The sequence below is a fragment of the Hippopotamus amphibius genome, chromosome 9 (genome assembly GCF_030028045.1).
Source record: "Hippopotamus amphibius kiboko isolate mHipAmp2 chromosome 9, mHipAmp2.hap2, whole genome shotgun sequence".
In the NCBI taxonomy this organism is placed as follows: Eukaryota; Metazoa; Chordata; class Mammalia; order Artiodactyla; family Hippopotamidae; genus Hippopotamus; species Hippopotamus amphibius.
The window spans coordinates 97,869,298-97,889,342 of NC_080194.1; the positions used below are offsets into that span (position 1 = coordinate 97,869,298).

The following is a 20,045-nucleotide window of genomic DNA, read 5'->3' on the forward strand; positions in this document are numbered from 1 at the left end:
TGCCAGTCTGGCCGCTGCGGTGCTCGCTGCCTGTCTAAGGGCTTGTTGGCTCACTGCAAAACAAACGCTGAACGCTGTTTTCACCTTTTTTTGTTAAAAAAAAATCCCCTTCAGATTTCTTTTGCTTAGTGAAAACATGTACTGTTGTTTTACAGCTCTTTTGTAAAAGTGAAGTGATATAAAGTGAACTTTCGAAAAGTGATGAGGTGAAGTCATCCTGTCAGGTGTTTTCCCTCTGCCATTCCCAAGTACTGAGAGTACTTCTTTTCTTCTTTTCTTCATTGGTGACCATCATGAATCACCTCTCCAGAGTGGAAAGCAGCAGTGGTTAACTGGTTTGCTAAGGATTGAAATAACTGTCCAGAAGGGAGGGTGAATTTTAGTACCATTTCTTTTAACCTCTGTTCCTCCCAGACTTGGGAAGCCTGCAAAGGTTGGTATCTCTCTGGAAGAGTATGGAAACAGGCACCTGGTGACTTTGGCTGCCTCATGCTTGTCTAGCAGGGGTGACATACATCAGTCAGAAGCATTTTGTTATACAACTTCAACTTCTTGTTATTATTATATGTCTTATCCTTTAAAAAAAATCCGTAAAAACTTATTTCAGGTAGTCAACTTATAAAATTCTTTCAAGACTTTATGTTTGGCCTGGTTTGTGGACCATGGTGAGTAAATGTAAGACTAAACCACAAGAATCAGGAAATAAAAGTTAAGACTCAAGAAAAATCCACGACCTGAAATGAAAAATAAATCTTTGAGAGCGGACATGATAATCTAAGTATATGCTCAAGTCTGTTCGTGATCTATTATTATGAAGCCATTTTATCATATTTTCAAAGTACTTTTATTACATTTCTTTATGTCATCACTGGTCAGAAACTTCTTAGTATCCAAAGAAGCTAAAGACTGTGAACATGTAGACCTCAGGAGGGAGGTGCTGGGAAAGCATAGTTCACAGTGATCTCCCACACAATGTGAAGTCCCGCAGTGCTGGGTCTGCAAATCAGCTTGAGGAGCTTGTCTGCAGCCTGTGCTGGTGTGGCCACCGTTGGTGGGGAGAGCAGAGGTGGGGAGAACTAGGATGGTTCCACTGTGACTGTGTTGGAACCACTTCACCTGTACTCTGGTGCTTGCTTTATTCTCTCTGCTTTCTCACCCATGGATCCCAGAGTACTCTCTTTAATAGGGGATAAGTCTGTTTCTTGATGTCAGGTTCTTTATCCTTAAGGATTTATTATGATATTAACCAAAAGGGAAAAAGTTGAGAATTATTAATATTTCCGACTGGTATTTTCCTGGTAATTCATTTTTACAAATATTCTAGAGAGTGTTTGGCAGGCTGTCCACGCTGCATTCTTCCTCCTCATCTACAGTGTTGTATCTGGCTTCAGGCCACTCCCTTCTCTCTCACTTAGCAGTACCTGGGCCATCTCACTTACGCTTTTCTTTATGACTTTTACCTGATAAAATAGATATACAGTTTGTAAATCAAATCTCATGGTATTCTTTTTCTGGCTGGTCCATGAATTCAGCTTATTTGGAAATAAGTGGTTTTTTTAGCTTTCAGGTCAGTTTGGTGTAATATAAATAGAACATCTTGATTTCTAAACTTTGGAGACGTTTATTAATGGAATCTTCTGTATCTATAGGGTGTGGAATTCTTTGATGAAAAGCTGAATTCCTTATGTATGGCCTGGCTGGTGGACCATGGTAAGTAAAAAAGTTAATGGAAGGCCCATATTTTTGCATATATCCCATTTTGTTCTCATACTTCCTTTTTAGAAAGAATCCTAATCTGACTATATTTTGTTTTACCAGTGTAGGATGAAGGCAGGCTATCATTAAGGTCCAGTTAGCTTGTTCTGAGCACAAGTTTGACATTTCTATTTTCTACCAATTTTTTTCTACCTTAAATTTTATTTTCTTCCTTGAAAAATCTCTTTGCCCTATTTCTCACTCATTCTACTACATTATTTTCAAACTGTTTCTTTTATATGTATACTCATTCCTCTGAGCTTTGGTTCCATATTTGGTTGGGTATCCTGCATCTAATGTATACTTTATGTACTGAGTGTAGCTCTGTGGGTGCTTTGGGCGGAGTGGGAATGTTGTGTCTGCTTGTACATGTAGGTGGTTTTGCTAAGGGCATAGCTGGATCATATGATTAAGAAAGTGAAGAGGAGGGGTGTGAAAAAAATGTGCAAATCTCGTAGAGGTGTATATATGTAGATAATTTCATTGTTTTGTGAAGGCTTTATTTCTGTTTTTCCTCTAAAGTTACCTTTTTATGGCTTTTTTTTTTTTTATAAATTTATTTATTTATTTTATTGGCTGTGTTGGGTCTTTTTGCTGTGTGTGGGCTTTCTTTAGTTGTGAGTGGGGACTACTCTTCATTGTGGTGCATGGGCTCCTCATTGTTGTGGCTTCTCTTGTTGTGGAGCACAGGCTCTAGGTGCATGGGCTTCAGTAGTTGCAGCACACGGGCTCAGTAGTTGTGGCTCATGGGCTGTAAAGCGCAGGCTCAATAGTTGTGGCGCACGGCCCCAGCCGCTCCACGGCATGTGGGATCTTCCTGGAGCAGGGATCGAACCCGTGTCCCCTGCATTGGCAGGCAGATTCTTAACCACTGTGCCACCTAGGAAGCCCTGTTTTTCTTCTTAAATGAAACTTAGGTTTGGCAAATTATAGGAAAGAAAGTCTTCTCTTTTTAGAAATAAAGTGTTTATGTGATTTCTCATAAATATTTAATGTTAATGAGTCCCAGCCGGTCAGTCCATACTTTCTTTGAAAGCTAGTACTCTAGAGTTATTTTGAGGAACTTTTAAAATCCTACTGTTTCACGAAGAACTGAGTTCCTGACACCTTTTCTATGCAGGATTGTTCTGTCAGTGCAAGTTAATTAATACTTCCCCTTTTCTCTGATTTTTTTTTTCTTCCAATTTGGGAGCAACAGAGACTGTTGTGTCTTTTTCTGCAGCAGCATACTTAAGTGGGCATTGCAGCTTTGAATCAGTGAAATTCTTTGAACCAATGAAATGTCAGCTCTGAAGTTGTTCTGTACTTAATCACATGGGGTTTTGTTTTTTGCATTTTAGATACCTACCACGTAGTGATCAATGATCAATTAAATTTTTGGAAACTTTCTTTCTGCTTATTAAACCACTAAAAGGCTATTGTGAAAAATCCAGAGAACCATAAGGAAGAAAGTATCACTTACCTCTCTTACCATGGTTGAGTGGATAGTGTTGACCAGAGGGAGGAATTTAGAAGGGGAATTTATTTTTTATAGGAGGAGGGAAAAAGTACCAACGTTAGTGAGCATGCAGAGTGTGTTGGAACTTCAGAGGAACCTTGCAAGGCAGCCAGACCTTGAGGGGAGAGGGAAGGAGAGGGAGGGAGAGAGAGGCAAAATAAGCAGAGAGGAGAGGCAGAACCGTGGAATGGTTTGCATTCTTTTCACAGCAAAATTGAGAGGAGCCAAGAACATAGTAGGCATCTGGCCAAGTAGAGTTGAGTGCAGTTGAGGTCTGGGTGAAGGCCGAGCGCTCCGTCTCTGGTTACTCTGGCAGTGAGATCCCTTCCCTATGGTAATGGCATTAGGATGAGAAAAATCTCAAACAAATAAAAAAAGCAATGAGGGGAGAAGCCACAGATGGGAAGACGTTGGTGCGGGGTGGTGTGCCCAGGACAGAGACTGAACATGAAGGGAGGAAATGTGTGTTAGGGTTCAGTCGACTCAAGCTTGTTCCTTAGAGCTTCTGGATATTCCTGGCAGGCTGCTTCTCCCACAGGCTTTGGGCAGGTTGCGTGTTGGTAATAAATTATATAGTTCTTTGGCTAAGCTGTCTTGCCTGTTCTCATCAGTGGCATTGCCTAAGAGGATCTGTGGGCTGGAAAGAGCTGGATACTTCCTGTCCGGAAGCCTTGTGTTCATTGTCCAGGATCAGAGCTGGGCTTGGATAAGTGTCAAGCGACTGCTGTCACCCAGGAGGGTTGGGCCCACCTGGGGAGAGACATAGAATAAGGAATCAGTACCCTCCACCCTAGGTTTGTTATCGAAGCCCAAAGTTTGAGTCGTATTGGACACGTAAAATGAGGCATTGCCACCCCTGTCTTTGTTGGGTCCTGTGTATAGCAGCTAGTTGTCGAGAAGATTGTAGCTCAGCCTTTATTATCTAGATTTATGATGTCTTTGCTAAATGACCTTGTAGGGAATTACTAGATTAAAGCAGACACGTATATTCACAGAAGACATTTGACGTGTCTCAACAGAAACATTTTTTTAAGGGAAAAAGAGGCAAGTCAGTCTTCAGTTTTTGTTTGCTGTTGTGTAGATGATGACAGTGGCCTCTAAATAACCTCCTCGCTGTCATTCTCTCAGCTGTTCTTGCTGCTGCTGGAATAATCTTGCTAAAATACCACATTGGTCATAGGGTCACAACTTTAAAAACCTATCATTGGTTTTCTTACAAAGTCTAAATTTAGCTTTCATGATGCTCTACATTCTGGCTCCACCCTAACTGTTCAACCTTACGTCTCACAGATTTCAGTTTTTTCCTTTGTGCCCTGGGTAAATTTTTTTGGCCTTTCCAGGAATTTCTCCCCTCTTCTCTCCACTTGCACAAATCCTCCCTAATCTTTAAGGCCCAGTGCAAGGCCTCTGTCTCTTGAAGCCTTTGCAGCCCTCCCTGTTCTCTGCCCTCTGAACTCCTACAGCCCTCAGGGTCATGACTATACAGTTTCATCCTTCATTATAATCAGTCTTAGACCACATGACTTCTTGGAGTACATTAGGTTTCATTTCTCTGCTAGAATGTGTGATCTTTGAGGACAAGTATCTTGTGCATTCTTTCTATAACACAGAGCACATAGTTGGCACTCATATTTGCTGATTAATGAATGATGCCTGTAATGAGCGCCTTACCTCCCTTTTTCTTGGACATACTATAATTTTGAAACTAAATAAGATCAGATCCGCATATGAGGAGTCATAGCTGAGCATACTGGCCATTGCAGTCCGATTAAATTGGAGAGTTTACAGAGTTGTATTTTTGGTTCACCTTTGATGATGATGTAAGTGAAAGTAAACTAAGCTGTGCTTCTGATGTGAGCAGCACGACGATGTGTTCTTTACCTCTTCTGCAGTGTACGCCATCCGTGAAGCTGCCACCAGCAACCTCATGAAACTAGTTCAGAAGTTTGGTACAGAGTGGGCCCAAAATACCATCGTTCCCAAAGTGTTAGTAATGGCAAACGATCCTAATTACTTGCATAGAATGACCACTTTATTCTGCATTAATGTAAGTATTACACAGCTATTATCGCTCAGCTCAGGTGTTAAACCAGTTATTCAGTGCTGCATTTCTGAATTCTGAATATGTTGTCTTCTATGTGGACTATATTTCTTATACTGATTAATTTGGACCATTAGGAGATGAGAGAAAAATGTCAGTTTTTCAATTTGTGTTAAAACCTATAGCAAGTCAGTTGTGAATTCTAGTCTAATCCTGGGATTCTTTGCTACCTTGTATCTTTCATTCACATGCTTACACTTGAAACATTTTCCTGTTGGACAGTTACTTTCTTATTACATATTAACTTGTCTCTTTAGATTTGGGATGTTTAAAAAAATAAAAGTGTTTTTAGTGTGCTGTCTTATTTCTTTTTCTAGGCGCTGTCTGAAGCCTGTGGGCAGGAAGTAACCACTAAGCAGATGCTGCCTGTTGTATTGAAAATGGCAGGAGACCAAGTAGCAAACGTCCGTTTCAATGTGGCCAAATCTCTACAGAAAATTGGACCAATTCTAGATACTGAGTAAGAGTTTAGTATTATTCTTTTTTTAAAAAAGTAGATTTAAATTTTCACTCCATATAGGCAGAAATAGCTAAATTAAATTCAGTGATTTTTTTTCACTTCACCAAAGATATGGATTTGGTTAAAGAAAATAATGAAGTAATTTAACAACCAATTTTGAGGGTGTTCACTCCGACTTTTATATTTAAGCTCTGTACCTATGTAGATCATTGTCCGAAGCTAATTCTGCAGAGAACTTGAGAGATTATTTAGTACTTGTCAAGTTTGTATTATAGGTGTTTTAAGATAGTTTTTTATTTTAATCTTTAAAAATTACCACAGAGCGTGTGTGTGTGTGTATGTGTGTGTGTGTGTGTGTACCATAAAGCATTTCTCTGGCTCATAAGACTGCCTTTCACGGATGATACTGTTGGATTTTAGTGCTTTGCAGGAGGAAGTTAAGCCGGTACTACAGAAGCTGGGCCAAGATGAAGACATGGATGTCAAGTACTTTGCACAGGAAGCTATAAGTGGTAGGTGTTTTCCGCCTCCCAGCTTTTGCCTCAGCTCACAGGGTGTGAGTGGTGGTAGTGGTCTGGGCGGTGAGCCTCTGGACCTGGGAGGTCGTGAGTCCTGGGATGCTTGTCTCCTCTTTGGGTAGAACCTTTTTGGCCCACCACTGAGCAGGCCATTTCCTCAATTCCACGTCTAGGGCTGGGTAGGGATACGATACTTAGTGGTAAGAACAGTTTTGTTTGGATTTTAATCTGTTTTTAAAGTTGAACTTTTGGTTAGCCTGACAGAGTAAAGAAACTGACCTGTTCTTATGCTTTTGGATCATTGTTGTGCTTAATGTTTGCATAGATAGTTCGTGAACTTTCTGTACCACTAACTTGATTTTGTTTGGAATTTTTCTAGTGCTTGCATTGGCATAACGAGGAACAGGAGGGGAAAGACTTTACTGAATTCTTATCAGATTTCTAGTCAATGTGTTCTTGAACTGGGTGGAGAGAAAAAATGGAAAATCTTCAAGACCTCATCTGGGCAAATGGCAACAACTTTCAAGAAATCACATTTTAGTGACTTGATTCTTTCTGAAGATGAAATGGGGTTGTTTTTTACTTGTCTTCCTTGTTGGGATAATTATATTTTAACTGTTCTGTTTGTGGCCGACTCCTGACACCTGGCATACTCATCACTTGAGTGTCTCCTAATGATTTACTCAGCACCACCTGGGCTCCTGTCTCCTCATTGTTAAATCAGGCCCTGGCCACCCAATACTCCACCAAGCCTGGACCGGTTTGGACCCAGACATGGAATGGAGTGATTCTTTTGATGTTTACACGTATCTTTGTGTCTCCATCATTCTGAAGTTAAATGTACATGGTTTAGAATAACTTATAAGCACTCCACTTGGGAGATACACCGAGATTTAACTGTCGTGAAGCCATGTTTTCCTGGATAATGATGTCTGCGTCAGTGTCTCACCTTAAAGGGGAATGTGGAAGCTCAGGGTTCATGTATTGGTTGTTCTGGCTTTTATTTGCTCGATTTTGACTGTAATCATGTCATTCAGAAACCTGAAGTGCAGATGCATCTTGCTGCTAACACGTCATGTTGAAACCTAACTGTGGAAACAGTTCCCAACTGTGACTGCATTCAAAACTGCTCCTCTCTCTCCCTGCTGAGAAACTTAAAACTCAGTGCCTCCTAACAAGCAGTGGTTCTACTGTTTGATTGTAAGATTGCAGTTGTAGTCCTAGTGAGTAAAGGAACCACTGGTACACAGTACTGTGAGGATTTTCTGCTCTTTACCTGGTTCTGCTTCGGGCTATGTGAACATTTGGTCCTTGCTGCATTGTACAGTAGTAACTTTCCAAGCTGAAGTTTCGTTACTAGTTTTTTGCTGTGGGTGATGCTAGAATCTTATCATTTGAAATGTTTGTTTTTCTGCTTTTACAGTAAAACCTTGTTAATTCCTCGTGGGATTGAAGATAATGAGTTAAGCTGAAGAATTTGCTGAAGCAAAGTGATGGTGTATAAGGGAGCCCCTTGGGTCTGAACTAAAGAATTTGAACGCTCTTTAAAAAGCCCCCTTTTACCACTTGATATGTTAGTTACTAATGGCTCTTTTTAGTTATCTTAAAATACCTTCTGTGAGGATCTTCATGAGGTCGCACCTTTATTTAGATGCGTTCAAATTACTCTTTATCCCTGATATATTGTATGTGAATTTAATGGAGAATTTATTTTTTCTTTTAAATTTATGAACATTTTTCACCTAAGCAAACTCGCCTTGTCCCTAATGAATTTTTAATTAATGAGGTTTTATTGTAGTTTATTTTTCTCTCAGTGCATCTTGCTGTGTAGTTTGCTTGTTTCCATTTTGGTTTTCAGGTTTTTTCATTTATATTCTCTTAAACCCAGTGAGCCCTGTTCTGTTTTGTGAAGATCCAGAGACTCCTAGAAAACTTGGTACATTAAACCATTTCATAAAACCAAGTTTGACCAAATACTTCACAGTTTGTCTTACCTTAGAAAATGAGAACACTTAAAATCAAAATTATCTGCCTGCGTTTAAAACTGCCAAACTAGGTTATAGTAAGTTTCTATTTTATTACTTTTGGGCCAAGGATGAAATATTTTCCTAGGCAAAAATCTTTTCTACGTTCTCATTTCAGTATCTTAAACTATTACCCTGTAAACAATTTTAGTTTTGTGGTTCTTTGTGATTTTTATTACCTGTGGGTTATGTTCGTCTTCATTGAATTTCATATTTGAGAGACTTGTCTCGATTGAAACAGATTTGTGCAACCATTGCTTTCCTCTGGTTGGAAATGCCATTGGTTTTGGGGTGGACTTTTAAATGGCCTTGTGGACCCCCTGGGGAGCACCGTGCATTGGTCTCCACTCTAAGGCCCCGGTGGAGGGGAGACAGTGAGCCCGCTTTCTCAGGCATGGGTCAGGGAGCTCTGGAGGGTCCTGTCTTTTTTGGGTGACCCCACAGAGGCGTCATTGTTTCTGACTTAAACAACAGGGAATCTCTTTTCTTACCCCTCAGAGGGATTGTTCTTTGGCTCATAACTTTGTCATTTTCTCCACGGATTAGTTTCCCGTCTTGATCTCACTGGCTTATGTAAGCTCCAGGAGCTCTGTAAGGGCTTGGGGGGTTTTGTCTTCTGCTGTGTGTCACCCGCACCTGGATCAGGGTCTGGTGCATATGGTAGGTGCTCAATAAAAATGTGTTCAATGAATTTCTAAAACCTGTCATCTGGTGTGTTGTGTGTGTGGAACAAGTCATCCAGGGTACCGCACTGCTTCTCATTCTCCTGTTGATGCCATGAGAGAATTTCACTGCTTGTAGGAAACAAGCTTTATGTGGCCTCTCTCCAGCCCCCGTCTCTGCAGCAGCTCTGTTTGGGTTGCACAGTGCCTGGAATAAGCCCACCATAGTTACCCATCCGAGGCAGCTCAGAGCAGTCGACGGGTGACTAGGAAGGGGAAGCAGAGACGTGTGCAGCATTATGCCAAGAAAAGTCTCATCGGTAGTGGAATTCACCTCAGTGTTTCTTTCTACAATTTTTGTGGGGAGAGACTAGATCTTGCTTCCCTGTATGTGTTGCCGTGAAGGTGTGAACCTGAAGTGCATTCTGTTTCATCAGAATAAACAGGTTAACATATTGTTTCTAACAAGACTGTTCTGAAATACTAGCCCTCAGCTCACAGAAATACCACAGCTTGGCCACTGTGATTGCAGGCCCTGGGGGTCTTTGCTGGACAGCTTGTCCTGACTCAACAGAGACAGCAGCCCTAACCTTTGAGCTGTCTTATCCAAGCATCCAAGATACGTGCATGGACCTCCAGGGGAACCAGACGTTTCATTCCTGCCCCAATGGTCAGGCTCTGGTAACACTGGCTTGTTGCAATTTTATTAATTGCTGGCTTGTCATGGAGTTAAAAATCTGGTGCTTCCCTGTAGAAATCACATTGCTCCCATCCCCCTGGGGATGGCAGGGCATGGTAGCCAAAAGAGTTGGGTGCTTGTCTCTTGCCTTTCACTTATATTCTTCTGACATTTTTTTTCCCTCCTGGCATTCTTGTCTTGAAGCCTCCTTTCTGCTCTGCCTGGATATAAACTGTGGAGGGAGAAGGAGCTGTCACCTTGCTTTCCCTGGTTTAACAATGAAGCGATTGTGGTCTGATGTTATGTAATTGTTTCTCTCTGCTGCTCTCATATTCCTGCTTCCATCCAGTTCCTTGCTCCTCTTTCCTGTTCACTCACATGTCTCCAGTCTTTTTTGTACCTAGAATAGTCTGACTATTCCCCGTTTGCCTCCACAAGCCTGCTGTTCCAGGAAATTACATAATGTTCAGTTGAGATGGAAATCTTCTGAAGGATGAAGAGAGTTTAATTACTCATTGGGTAGAAAAGCCAAGTCATTTCTTTATTCAGAGTTGTTGTCTTAAACTGATGTCATCAGTTCTGAGAGGAGCCAGGTCTTTCCCGTCTGGCTGGGGCTCTGTAGGCTGTCAGTGACCCACATGTGGGGGAGCACCCAGCTGGTACCATAGGCCCAATGGGGTGGCAACTTCCCATGGCTCTCGAGCAAAAGGCACCTTCAGTCAGGTCCTGGGGTGACCCGGCGCTCTCTGCATGGAGACTCATGTGCTTCCCCAGTGCAGTGCAGGAACACCTGGGGCATCCTGGTTAGGAAGCACAGGTGGGCTTGGGGGGTGTGGCCTGGTCGGGACGGTCACAGTCTGCTGTCTGTATCTCTAGTGGTGGCCCAAAGGCTGAGAAAGCTTGATTTACCTGTGAAGGACAGTGAAGAGCCCAGCGCCCCTGGGGCCGACAAAAACCACTTGCTGAGACCCAGAGGGCCTGGAGAGGACACTGGGAAGGTAAGTGCAGCGGACACTCCTGGCCCAAGTCCTTCCCTTGCCTGGGCTGAGGTGCGGGCAGCAAAGCCGGATCTTTACCTCGCTCCCTGAGGGAACAGTGATGTTTTTAGGGCCAGGGGAGTGTATTTTCAAAGCCTGTTGCCCTGTTTCTTGTCCTTTGTCCTGGGAATGCTTTCTGAGGGGTGGGGTGGCCTTGCCCGCCCTCTGTCACTTGTGGCTTGAGGCCTGTCCCTGCCCCCCATGCAGAGGACCGGGGGGGGGGGGTTTGGTGAAGTCGCTGTCCCCACTCACCGCACAGAATAGACTGTTCTTATTTGCTACAGTTCCTCTCAGGTGGTCACTTCCATTCAAGGGAAAAACCATTTCTGTCAATTTTACTGGGTAATAGTCCAAATGTTTTACAAGCCCCACTTGACGCCACTCTGGAGGAGGTGTGCCAGAGTTCACGTCCAGCACAGCTGGTGCTGGCCACTGCCCAGGGGCTGTCAGGAGGGTGACTTATGACCTACAGAGACGTTCCGAAGAGCAGCACAGAGGGTCTGGCTGCTGTGTGCTGATGTCAGGCTGCGTTTCGTTTATTTGGAAGGTGATGGTATTTTCGCACCCATGCCAGTGGGTTTGCTTGGTGAGGATTCTCACATCAAAAAGTTCGTCTTATAAATCTTTATGGCTTTGCCTTCATTTTTTGTGAACTGTGGCCATGAGAACCTTTTGCTGTTGTGCAGGCCCTGCACTGCAGTCTTTCATCTTAGAACGTCTTCCCCTTCCTGCCTGCTGCGCACGGTTCTCCCGAGGTGGCAGCTCCTGGCTGTCCCTGCAGCGGCTGCCGGGCAGGAGGAAGTGCCAGGTGACAGCGCTGCTCACCGCCTCAGCGGCCCTGGGCCCTCTGTGTCCTTACCTCTGTTTCACTGCACTTGGCCTCAGGGAAGATGCTGTGGCCGAACGAGTAGGAATAGCACTTACACGTTGTTAGACTTAAGCCACAGACTTCCTTGGGAAGAAAGGAGTTATGTTTTCCTACACACGCGGGGTCCACTGGCCATGCCGTTAAATGCATGGCTTGCCTTTGATCTGCAAGTGGGATGGTGGAGGCGAGCCCTCTGTGGGAGGTGTCTGTAGATGGCCCCCGATGGCCACGAGCTGGGGAACCAGTATCCACTGCTGTTCTGTGAGCTTCGAGCCTTGGTGACTGTGTAGGCCGCTTACCAGGCACCTGGCGGAACCTCACTCCGTCCTCGCAGCAGCCTGTGTGGTGGGTGCTGCCGGCTCTGCTGCTCAGGTGGTCGAGAACCTCCCCCCAACCCTGTCGTGGCTACTTGGGCGTCTTTTCCAGCAGCGGAGACAAGGCAGCAGTGCGGGGCCTCTGAGGCTGCGGATCACTTAACCCAGAAAAATCCCCTGCCCCATGACTCAAGGTGCCTTCCCTGCGTTTGTTTCCCTTGAGACACAGGACTCGAGGGCGAGATGGAAAGGGAGCTGGCTGTTGCCAGGCAGAGCCCTGCGTGTCAGGGGCCAGCAGCCAAGTGAGTGATCCAGGAAGTCATCCAAGTGCAGACCAGAAATCGTTCTTAACCCCTCGCTCCCTGCCCGTGGCGCACAGCGGACGCGCCCAGCTGCCCCCGCGGGTCGGCGTGAGCCCTGGCTGCGGAGAGCCCGGGACCTGCCTCCCGTGTGCACTGGGCTCTGGGCCCTGTGGGGGCCATCCGATATCCCAGGGCTGGGGCCTGCCACCTGGTCCGAGAGAGCGTGGCCCCGAGGGATGAGGGCCCATTCCTCTGGTGAAGGCTGTCTGCGCGCTTCCTCCCAGATGGGCCCTCGGTGTCCGCGGAGCAGCCTGTGCTGCGGCCCCCGCCCTGTGCAGGGCCCGCCGGGAGCAGACCCGGGGCCAGCTCAGCAGCTCCTTCCTGGCGGCGGGCGGTGGTCTTCCCTCCTTGCTGGGCGGGACTGCCCTCCTGGACGGTCCGAGGGTTGCTCTCTGACAACAGAGCTGCTGACGGGCCTCCGTCAGGCGAGGGTTAACAGAGGATTTGTTTATTGAATCACGAAGTAGCTGTCACATGATTTTAATCAAAACACCATTTCCCTGACAACAGTGATGTCAGTCTTGTTATTGCAGGAAGGAGCAGCTGTGAGGGACAGTCAGGCTCTATGCCAAGCCCAGGTTCGGAAACTCAAATCAAGTGAAGCATCATAAATAGTGGTTGCAGGCACCGACGTGCCCAGTCTGCCCTCTCCTCCCTCTCCTCTCTGTCCCAGCAGCCTGTCTTGCGCAGACCGGCCCCCACGTCCCCAGTCTCCCCCGAGCTTGCACCTTCAGCACCCATTGCTCCTTCCACCCTTGTTGCTGCTTCTGGTTTTTCCAGTTTTCCTTATTTTCCCCAAACTCAGAGAGTCATTGGGGCCCCTAGGATCTCCGACCTCTGACTTCTGGCACATGTCTCTCCTCTGTGTTCTAAACCAGCACCTACTGGTGAACCAGCAGTTCCTGCTAGCCTGAGGTTGGGGGGTCCCTTCGGAGCCAGCCTCCTGGGGGTGGAGGGGCTGCTTGTTCTGTCCTTTTCTCTCCTGAGAGCAGGTTTGGGAGCCTAGGTGCTGCCCGAGGGTCTCCAGGGCAATTCCAAGGAGCTTGGCTGTAGATGCCTGAAGGGTAAGAGCTCCTTAAGGAAGGGCCAGCCTCGGAGCTGGAGGATTCGTTCTTTTAAGCACAGAAAGACTACGGGAGGCCTGCGTCCAGTCCAGCTGAGGACTGACCACAGAGATCAGTGCCAGGGAGGTCGGCAGTGGGCCGCTCGCAGGACCCGTGGAGCCGTGTCCTCAGGCCCTGCCCTCTCTCCGCACCTTCTCTGCTCTGCGGGGTGGGCGACCAAGCATCTGTCCCTGCAGAGAAAGACTCCCGGGCCCCCCAGCCCTTCTCTATCCAGGAGCTTGGCCTTAAAAGTTGGAGATGGGTGAAAAAGGCCTCCTAGGTGGGACACAGATTCTCACGGATGTTCTTTTATCTGTGGTACCCAAAAATCCTGGGCAGAGTTCTTGGTTCTTAACCTGGAGCAGTGCTCAGAATAGGGCAGCCACCCTTAAATCTTGTGATGAGGTTTCGTAGGCACCAAGCAACCATTTTCTGTGTCCAGTGTTGGGATGGTCAAGAGTTAAATGGAAACAAGGCAGGGAGAGATGAGATACTATGGCCGGGAGCTGGGTGTCTTCTGAGTGCTTTCTTGTTGGAGGGCAGTGCTAGGCCAGGCTGCATTTGAACCTCACGGTAAAGCTGTGGTTAAGTCAGCCAGTCTGTTCCCAAGTTACCACTGGGGTAACGTGCCTTTGCAGTGATTTGCCTGGGTTAGTGGCAGGGCTGGGAGTGGCGCCAGGGGCCGAGGACTCAGCCAGAGACTCCGTGCTGCCCCCCGGGCTGTCCCTGGCAGAGAATGGGCAGGCCCCACCCTGCCCGGAGGGCCTTTCTGGCCAGAGTGGCTGCTCCAGGGGCGGGCTGGCAGGGGAAGCTGGGCTCTGTTCTCCCAAACTTGCTCCTGGCCAGGCCCTCCTTGCCCAGCCCTTTGGTCCCCGGGGCCTCTTCCAACTGCCAGCCTGCCCTTTGGCCCTCTCGCGGCTGGCACGGGGACCCTGCTAAACGCGTGGGCTTCTTCAGTGAGCAGAGGGCAGTTCGGGGGGGCCCCCGCCTGGAGTCGCTTCAGCTGTGGCCTTGGGAGGCCCCCCGCGGCGCGCGGCTAGGACAGGCCTTGGGGGCGTTCCCTCGGCGCCCGTGTGATCCACTCCCCAGCTGTGCGGGCGGCCCTGGCGGGGTGGAGACGCACTCACTCCTGAGGGTCAGGGTTCCCAGTCAGGCCGCCTTTTGCTATCTCAGGCCCCGTTTATTCCCTCCTCTCTGGGAGGGAAGAGAGATTGAGTCAGAAGCTCTCAGAGCCCGCCTGCCGGGGAGAGCGACGACTTCTCCGAGAGGCCGCACCCCCGATAAGTCTTCTCTTGGGCCCAGGTCTTCTGAGCTTTCTGCCCAGCCGGCTCTTGGGGGCTCAGCTGCAGGGGGCGTCCTCTTCCCATGGGCAGTGTCCTCTCTCCCCACATCCGGGTTCCTCGCTTGGTGGCTCAGCCCCGCACCTGCCTCACCTGTGCTTTAGACCAGCTCCGCGTTCCAGGGCGCCTAGGAAAGTTCCTTAGACGTTTATACAAAGGGAGCCATGGGTGCTCCTGAGGGGTATCTGCAGCCACCGGTCCAGAGGCACGCAGCTCGCCCGCGGACTGGGACATCTATCGCCGAAAGGCTCGTTGGTAACAGCTGGAGGCACAGAGCAAGCCCCGCATGCTGCCTGGCCTGGGTTTTGGGTTTGGCCTCAGTGATGTGCCGGTGATGGCTAGCGTCTGAGGTGAGGGTCCAGCGCCCTCACTTCAAGACCACATCTGTCCCCCAAGGGACACTGTGAAGTGGGAGCCACAGGCAATATTCCCTCCCTCCAAAGCTGCCCTGCCTTGTCGTTTATTTTCTTTTTTTAAGTTTTAAAAATTTTTATTGGAGTATAGTTGATGTATAATGTTGTGTTAGTTTCAGGTGTACTGCCTTGTTATTTCTTTGAAGTGACATCATTGGGGCCAAAATGAGAAGGGTAGAGTGGCCGTGTCTGTGCAGGGGACATTTATTTTGTAGCTATGTGGCACCCAGGATTTAGTGCACAAAGCCCAGAACCTCCTCCCATGGTGCCCTGGGGCTGTGGGCAGAGCAGGGGGCCTCTCCCTTAGCTGGATCCACCCAGGGAGGGATGGGAACCCTCAGCAGGGACGCCCTCCCAGGACGGTGACTCCGAAGAGCTTGAGGGGCTACAGACGGAGATGCTAACGCTCTAAGTCCAGGATCAGGACCCCCCTAACCATGCAAATGGGCCTTAGGGGCCCAGGAACCAACTCCTCCCTTGAGATTATCTGTCCAAAGTTGTATGTCTGTGTACATACGTTTCCTAGGAAGAGGATCCAAAGCTTTTCTCAGCATTTCAAGGGGGGACACGGGTTCAAGCCCTGCCCCAGGAAGATCCCACATGCCACGGAGCAACTAAGCCTGTGTGCCACAAGTATTGAGCCTGCACTCTAGAGCCCATGAGCCACAACTATTGAGCCCATATGCCACAACTACTGAAGCCCATGTGCCTAGAGCCCATGCTCTGCAACAAGAGAGGCCACCGCAATGAGAAGCCCGCGCACCACGAGTAGCCCCTGCTCGCTGCAACTAGAGAAAGCCTGTGTGCAGCAACGAAGACCCAACACAGCCAATAAAATAAATAAATAAATACATTTATATATATAAAAAAAAGAACCAGTGGGGTAGAAAGGAGCATAGGGCCAACAACAGAACCTTGGGTGGGGCCCCGACTTGTGGTGGTGAGTGCGCTCTGGTGAGTGGCACTCCAGACACTGCATTGCTCTGGGGATGCGGGCACTGTTTACAAGCTCTAGACCCCGGCCCATCTGGGCAGTAGCCCTGGGTCTGGAGCTCAGTTCACCCTTGCCCCTTGCATTGAGGGTCACGAAGGTCACAGAACCGAGAGAGATTCTGTACAGCATGAAGGTAAAGGGCTTGACTGGCTGCTAAAGTTCTGGCCAGTCTCTGCTGGCAGGTCTGTTATTTTTGCCTGTACCCTGGACACAGGGGTTGTTTTTGGCAACACAGAATCACAACGATGGAGAAATTTGGTGGAAAAGGGGAAAGCGTGCCAAACATCGTTACTGAAATAGTGTTTTCCTCTAAAAAAAAAGGAACAAACAATTGAAATACAGCGTTACTGAGTTCTTGGGTAGCCGAACAGCGGCAGCAGCCATCTTGGGGCAGACTGGGCGCCTGTAAGTGGTGCTGGGGCAGCAGGACAAGGTGATGCAGGAGGGCTCTGCTCTCTTCCTGCCCTTGGCTGTCTCCTCCAGGCCTTCCACTCCCACCAGGCCAGCGGACGACCCTTCAGTGATGGAACTCAGTTCTATAGCATGAGCTCAACTGGAATGTTCTGAGTGAAACGAAATCTTAAACTTGCTGCCAGAAAGTAAGATTTTTTTTTTTTTTTTTTGGTCGCACTTCAGGGTGTGTGGGATCTTAGTTCCCTGACCAGGGATCGAACCCGTGCCCCCTGCAGTGGAAGCGCGTTGTCTCAAACACCAGACCACCAGGGAAGTTCCCAGAAAGTAGGATTTAATGCTGCCCTTTCAGTCAGAGTCTGACATTAAAGTTCTGAATGAACCAGAGCGCCCCAAATGCCTCAGCACCCGAGGGCGCTGGACTGAGCTGGCTCATCTCCTGGAAGGGACCCTAGTGTGTGCGCGTGCACGCGCATGTGTCCGCCGTGTTGAAGACTTTCGCACAGAAGATGTGCCAGTCTAAGTGCCCGTGTCTTGCTGGCCCCCCATTTCCACCCCTGCCCTGCAGCTCGCTTGGCATCGGGGAGCCCGAGGCACCCGTCTCCCCCTCTGAAGGGCCAGGGGCGCCAGGCAGCACCAGCCCTGGCCGTGTGCAGGCTGCGGTTAGCAGCGCCTCCGTCAGCATTCTCCACAGCTACCGTGTACCCGGGTGATTTCAGAGCGAGGTATTATTTACCCTGCTGACGTCAATGAGAACATATTATCCACTGTCCTTTTCTGCAGCCTGAAATGAGCACCAGTGCTCAGGGAACACAGCCACCTTCCATACTTTTCAAAATTCCACCCGAGGCCTGATGAGGGAAAGGCCCTACCTCATCAGCCTGACATTCATATCACCCAGGCTCTTAGAAAACAAGTTTTTATTTTTATTCAAGAGGGTTGGAAACGTAAAAACAGTACATTTTCCTTGCAGAAAATTACCCCATTTAAATTACGTTTGCTACAAAGATCATTTATTAAACTGCATTTTAAGCAATTTTTCTAGCATTGAGTGACAGGTTACATTTTGATTTTTTTTCACATTGGAGCCATTATGATTTGCACTCAAAATACCAAAGCTATTGAACTCACCATTTTTTCTTAGTAATTAAAAAAAAAAAAAAGCACACAGAAAAAATAACTACAATTAGATTAATTTTATCAAAAGTAACTCTTTCACAAACCAAATATCCAGCAAAGACCATCCTCCTTCCCTTCAGAAATAAGCAAATAATCTTGCCCTTTCTACAAAGTGCAAATATCTCTGTATCGCTCTTATTTCCTAAATTGCAATCCCCAAAGAGAAGCAAACCTCCTCTTCTCTCTGGTTCTTTTTCCTTCAGAGATTCTGGTGGAGGCAGAATTCTTCCGCCATCAGTAGTGGACCGGTATCCCCACGTGTATTTCTTTGAGCAGATAGGCGTCGCACAGCCAGCGGCAAGTCCCAGCTATCTGTATTTGCTAATATAACAGTATTCCAATCTGGGGTCATATTTTTCCAGGATGTTGTTTTGTATTTCTATTTTTAAAGCGCCTCCCTACCCACCCACTTTTTCTCCAAAGACAGAAGTGTTCAAAGTATGTTATTTTTTTAACCCTAGAAGTGCCTGGTCAGCACTTCTACTTCATGGACCTTAACCTCCTCAGGACTGGGCTGAGCTCCTGACTCTTTTCTGAGCAGCACCCTTTCTTGAAGTTGAGTCCATTGGTCAGCAATGGTGGGCCAAAGCCGTGCAGTTGGGCCCCTTGGCTATCAGGAAAGGGTGTGTCCTGTCATATACTCTTGCAGGAAATTATTGTGTGAGGTGGAGGAACAAGACATCTTTGATGTGAACCTGAACTTCTGTAGTTGATTGGACGCTGGAAAGGTGGCGATCTGTGGGGTCTGCGTCTCCCTTGGCCTTGTTCATGCAGGGCCACCTGGACAACTACACGTGTTACCTGGAGGGCAGCTCTTCTCCCAAGGCCACACAGCTGTCAAGAGGCAATAAGGTTTCGGGGACAATGTCACATTCACCCAGTGCTTAACCAAGATGGGGACTTTGTTTATCAGCTGTTGGCTCATGACAAGAGCCAGCTGCTCCCAAGGGGGGAAGAGCATGGAGTGGGAAGCCAGCACAGCCAAGAGCCCGTCCTGAGCTCTGCGGCTCGGACGAGTCACGCAGCCGCCCCAGAGCCTTGGTTTCCTCAGCCGTTCAGGATGAGGACCATCTGCTCCACTAATTTCCTAGCACTGTTGTGAGGCTTAGAAAAGGTTACTCGTGAAAGTGCCTGATAAATTAACGTACGGACAGGAGCTACGGCTCCTTTTGGATAGACAAGCCGAGTTCTTGGGCAGGAACGCTCAACCTGTCTCTGGCTGTGGGCAGTGCTGCTGCCTATTTCCCAGTCTCTGCAATAGTGGCGTCTGATTCTGCCAAATGTGCTGAAACCTGCCCAGATGACGTGTGGGCAAGATGGTGGTAACCTAGGGTGGCTGTGAGACTTCTGGAATCAGCCAGGCTACCTCCTTGGGGAAAAACAGTGAAACAAAGATGTGAGGGGCACTGTGAGACCGGGGCGGGGTCCCAGAGGGGCTGCGGAAAGCCAGCCTTCGGGGGCTGCAGGCTGACAGGCGCAAAGAGCTCGGCCATCAGTCTCTTCCCTGGGACCACAGGCAAGGGGGACCATATACCAAACCTGTCAAAAGGGAGATGTAAGTTTGTTAAAACTTGTTCTGTCCAGTTTAGAAAGAGGCAGATGATACTGTTCTTGTCTTCCACACATCACTCTGAAGATAAGTTCTATAAAAATTTCCACACGCAACAAAATGATCAAAGATCCCTGCCTATACAATGACTCCAACTTACTACCTTTTCTCCAGTTTTTACCTTTGATGTCTAGGCACAGAGAGACCGAGCGGCTCGGGTGGCTTCCCAGGAGGCAGTAGAGGCAGTCCAGTTTAGGGGTACAGACGCGGCCAAGGTCAGCCCCGGCACAGGGATTCTGTAGCTGTTCTCTGGGACCAGTGCTGTCAAATGACCCTAGTTTTGTCTCAAAGGAGGATGAATGTGAAAAATTATCTGGAGTGAGACTTTCCTTAAGCCAACAGGGAGCTTACCTAACTGCTGACACAGGCTTTAAATGTAATCCAGGGCTAGCAACTCTGACCCCAACACAGAACCCGACGTTTACCTGGGGCCTGACAGCAGCCGCGGGAACTCAGGTCCCCGCCTGGGCAGGGGCTGCTCTGGCCGCTGTGCACCTGGACCCCTGACCGGCCAGAGGGGAGGCTGCTGCGTCTCGCCTTTCTTAGTTTCTGGTTGGCCAGCCGGTCACTCTTGAGCTGTGAACACACCCTTCTTCCCAGCTCTAACAATTCGGTAGAGGTCAACCCCCCTTCAGGCAGAGAGGAAGAGGCCAGTGCCACCAGAGTCCCTTCTGCAGAGGCCTGTAGTCAGCTGGGGCGACACCCCCACACGGTGGCC

At 47.9% G+C, this 20,045-nt stretch overlaps 1 protein-coding gene across 6 annotated transcripts in view; it reads left to right on the forward strand.

The window, feature by feature from the left end:
* PPP2R1B (protein phosphatase 2 scaffold subunit Abeta) overlaps positions 1 to 20,045 on the forward strand; it is a 37,107-nt gene that overhangs the window by 16,593 nt on the left and 469 nt on the right. For 4 of the 6 annotated variants that reach the window (XM_057748412.1, XM_057748413.1, XM_057748415.1 and 1 more), the window contains 5 exons: positions 1,650 to 1,710; positions 5,146 to 5,300; positions 5,672 to 5,814; positions 6,235 to 6,326; positions 6,712 to 9,047. In XM_057748412.1, the coding sequence (XP_057604395.1) occupies positions 1,650 to 1,710; positions 5,146 to 5,300; positions 5,672 to 5,814; positions 6,235 to 6,326; positions 6,712 to 6,728 (468 nt within the window). In that variant the 3' untranslated portion in view covers positions 6,729 to 9,047. Of the gene's footprint in view, positions 1 to 1,649; positions 1,711 to 5,145; positions 5,301 to 5,671; positions 5,815 to 6,234; positions 6,327 to 6,711; positions 9,048 to 10,573; positions 10,696 to 19,441; positions 19,543 to 20,045 lie in introns of those variants that run through there. The other 2 variants (XM_057748416.1, XM_057748417.1) reach the window with 2 other exon arrangements.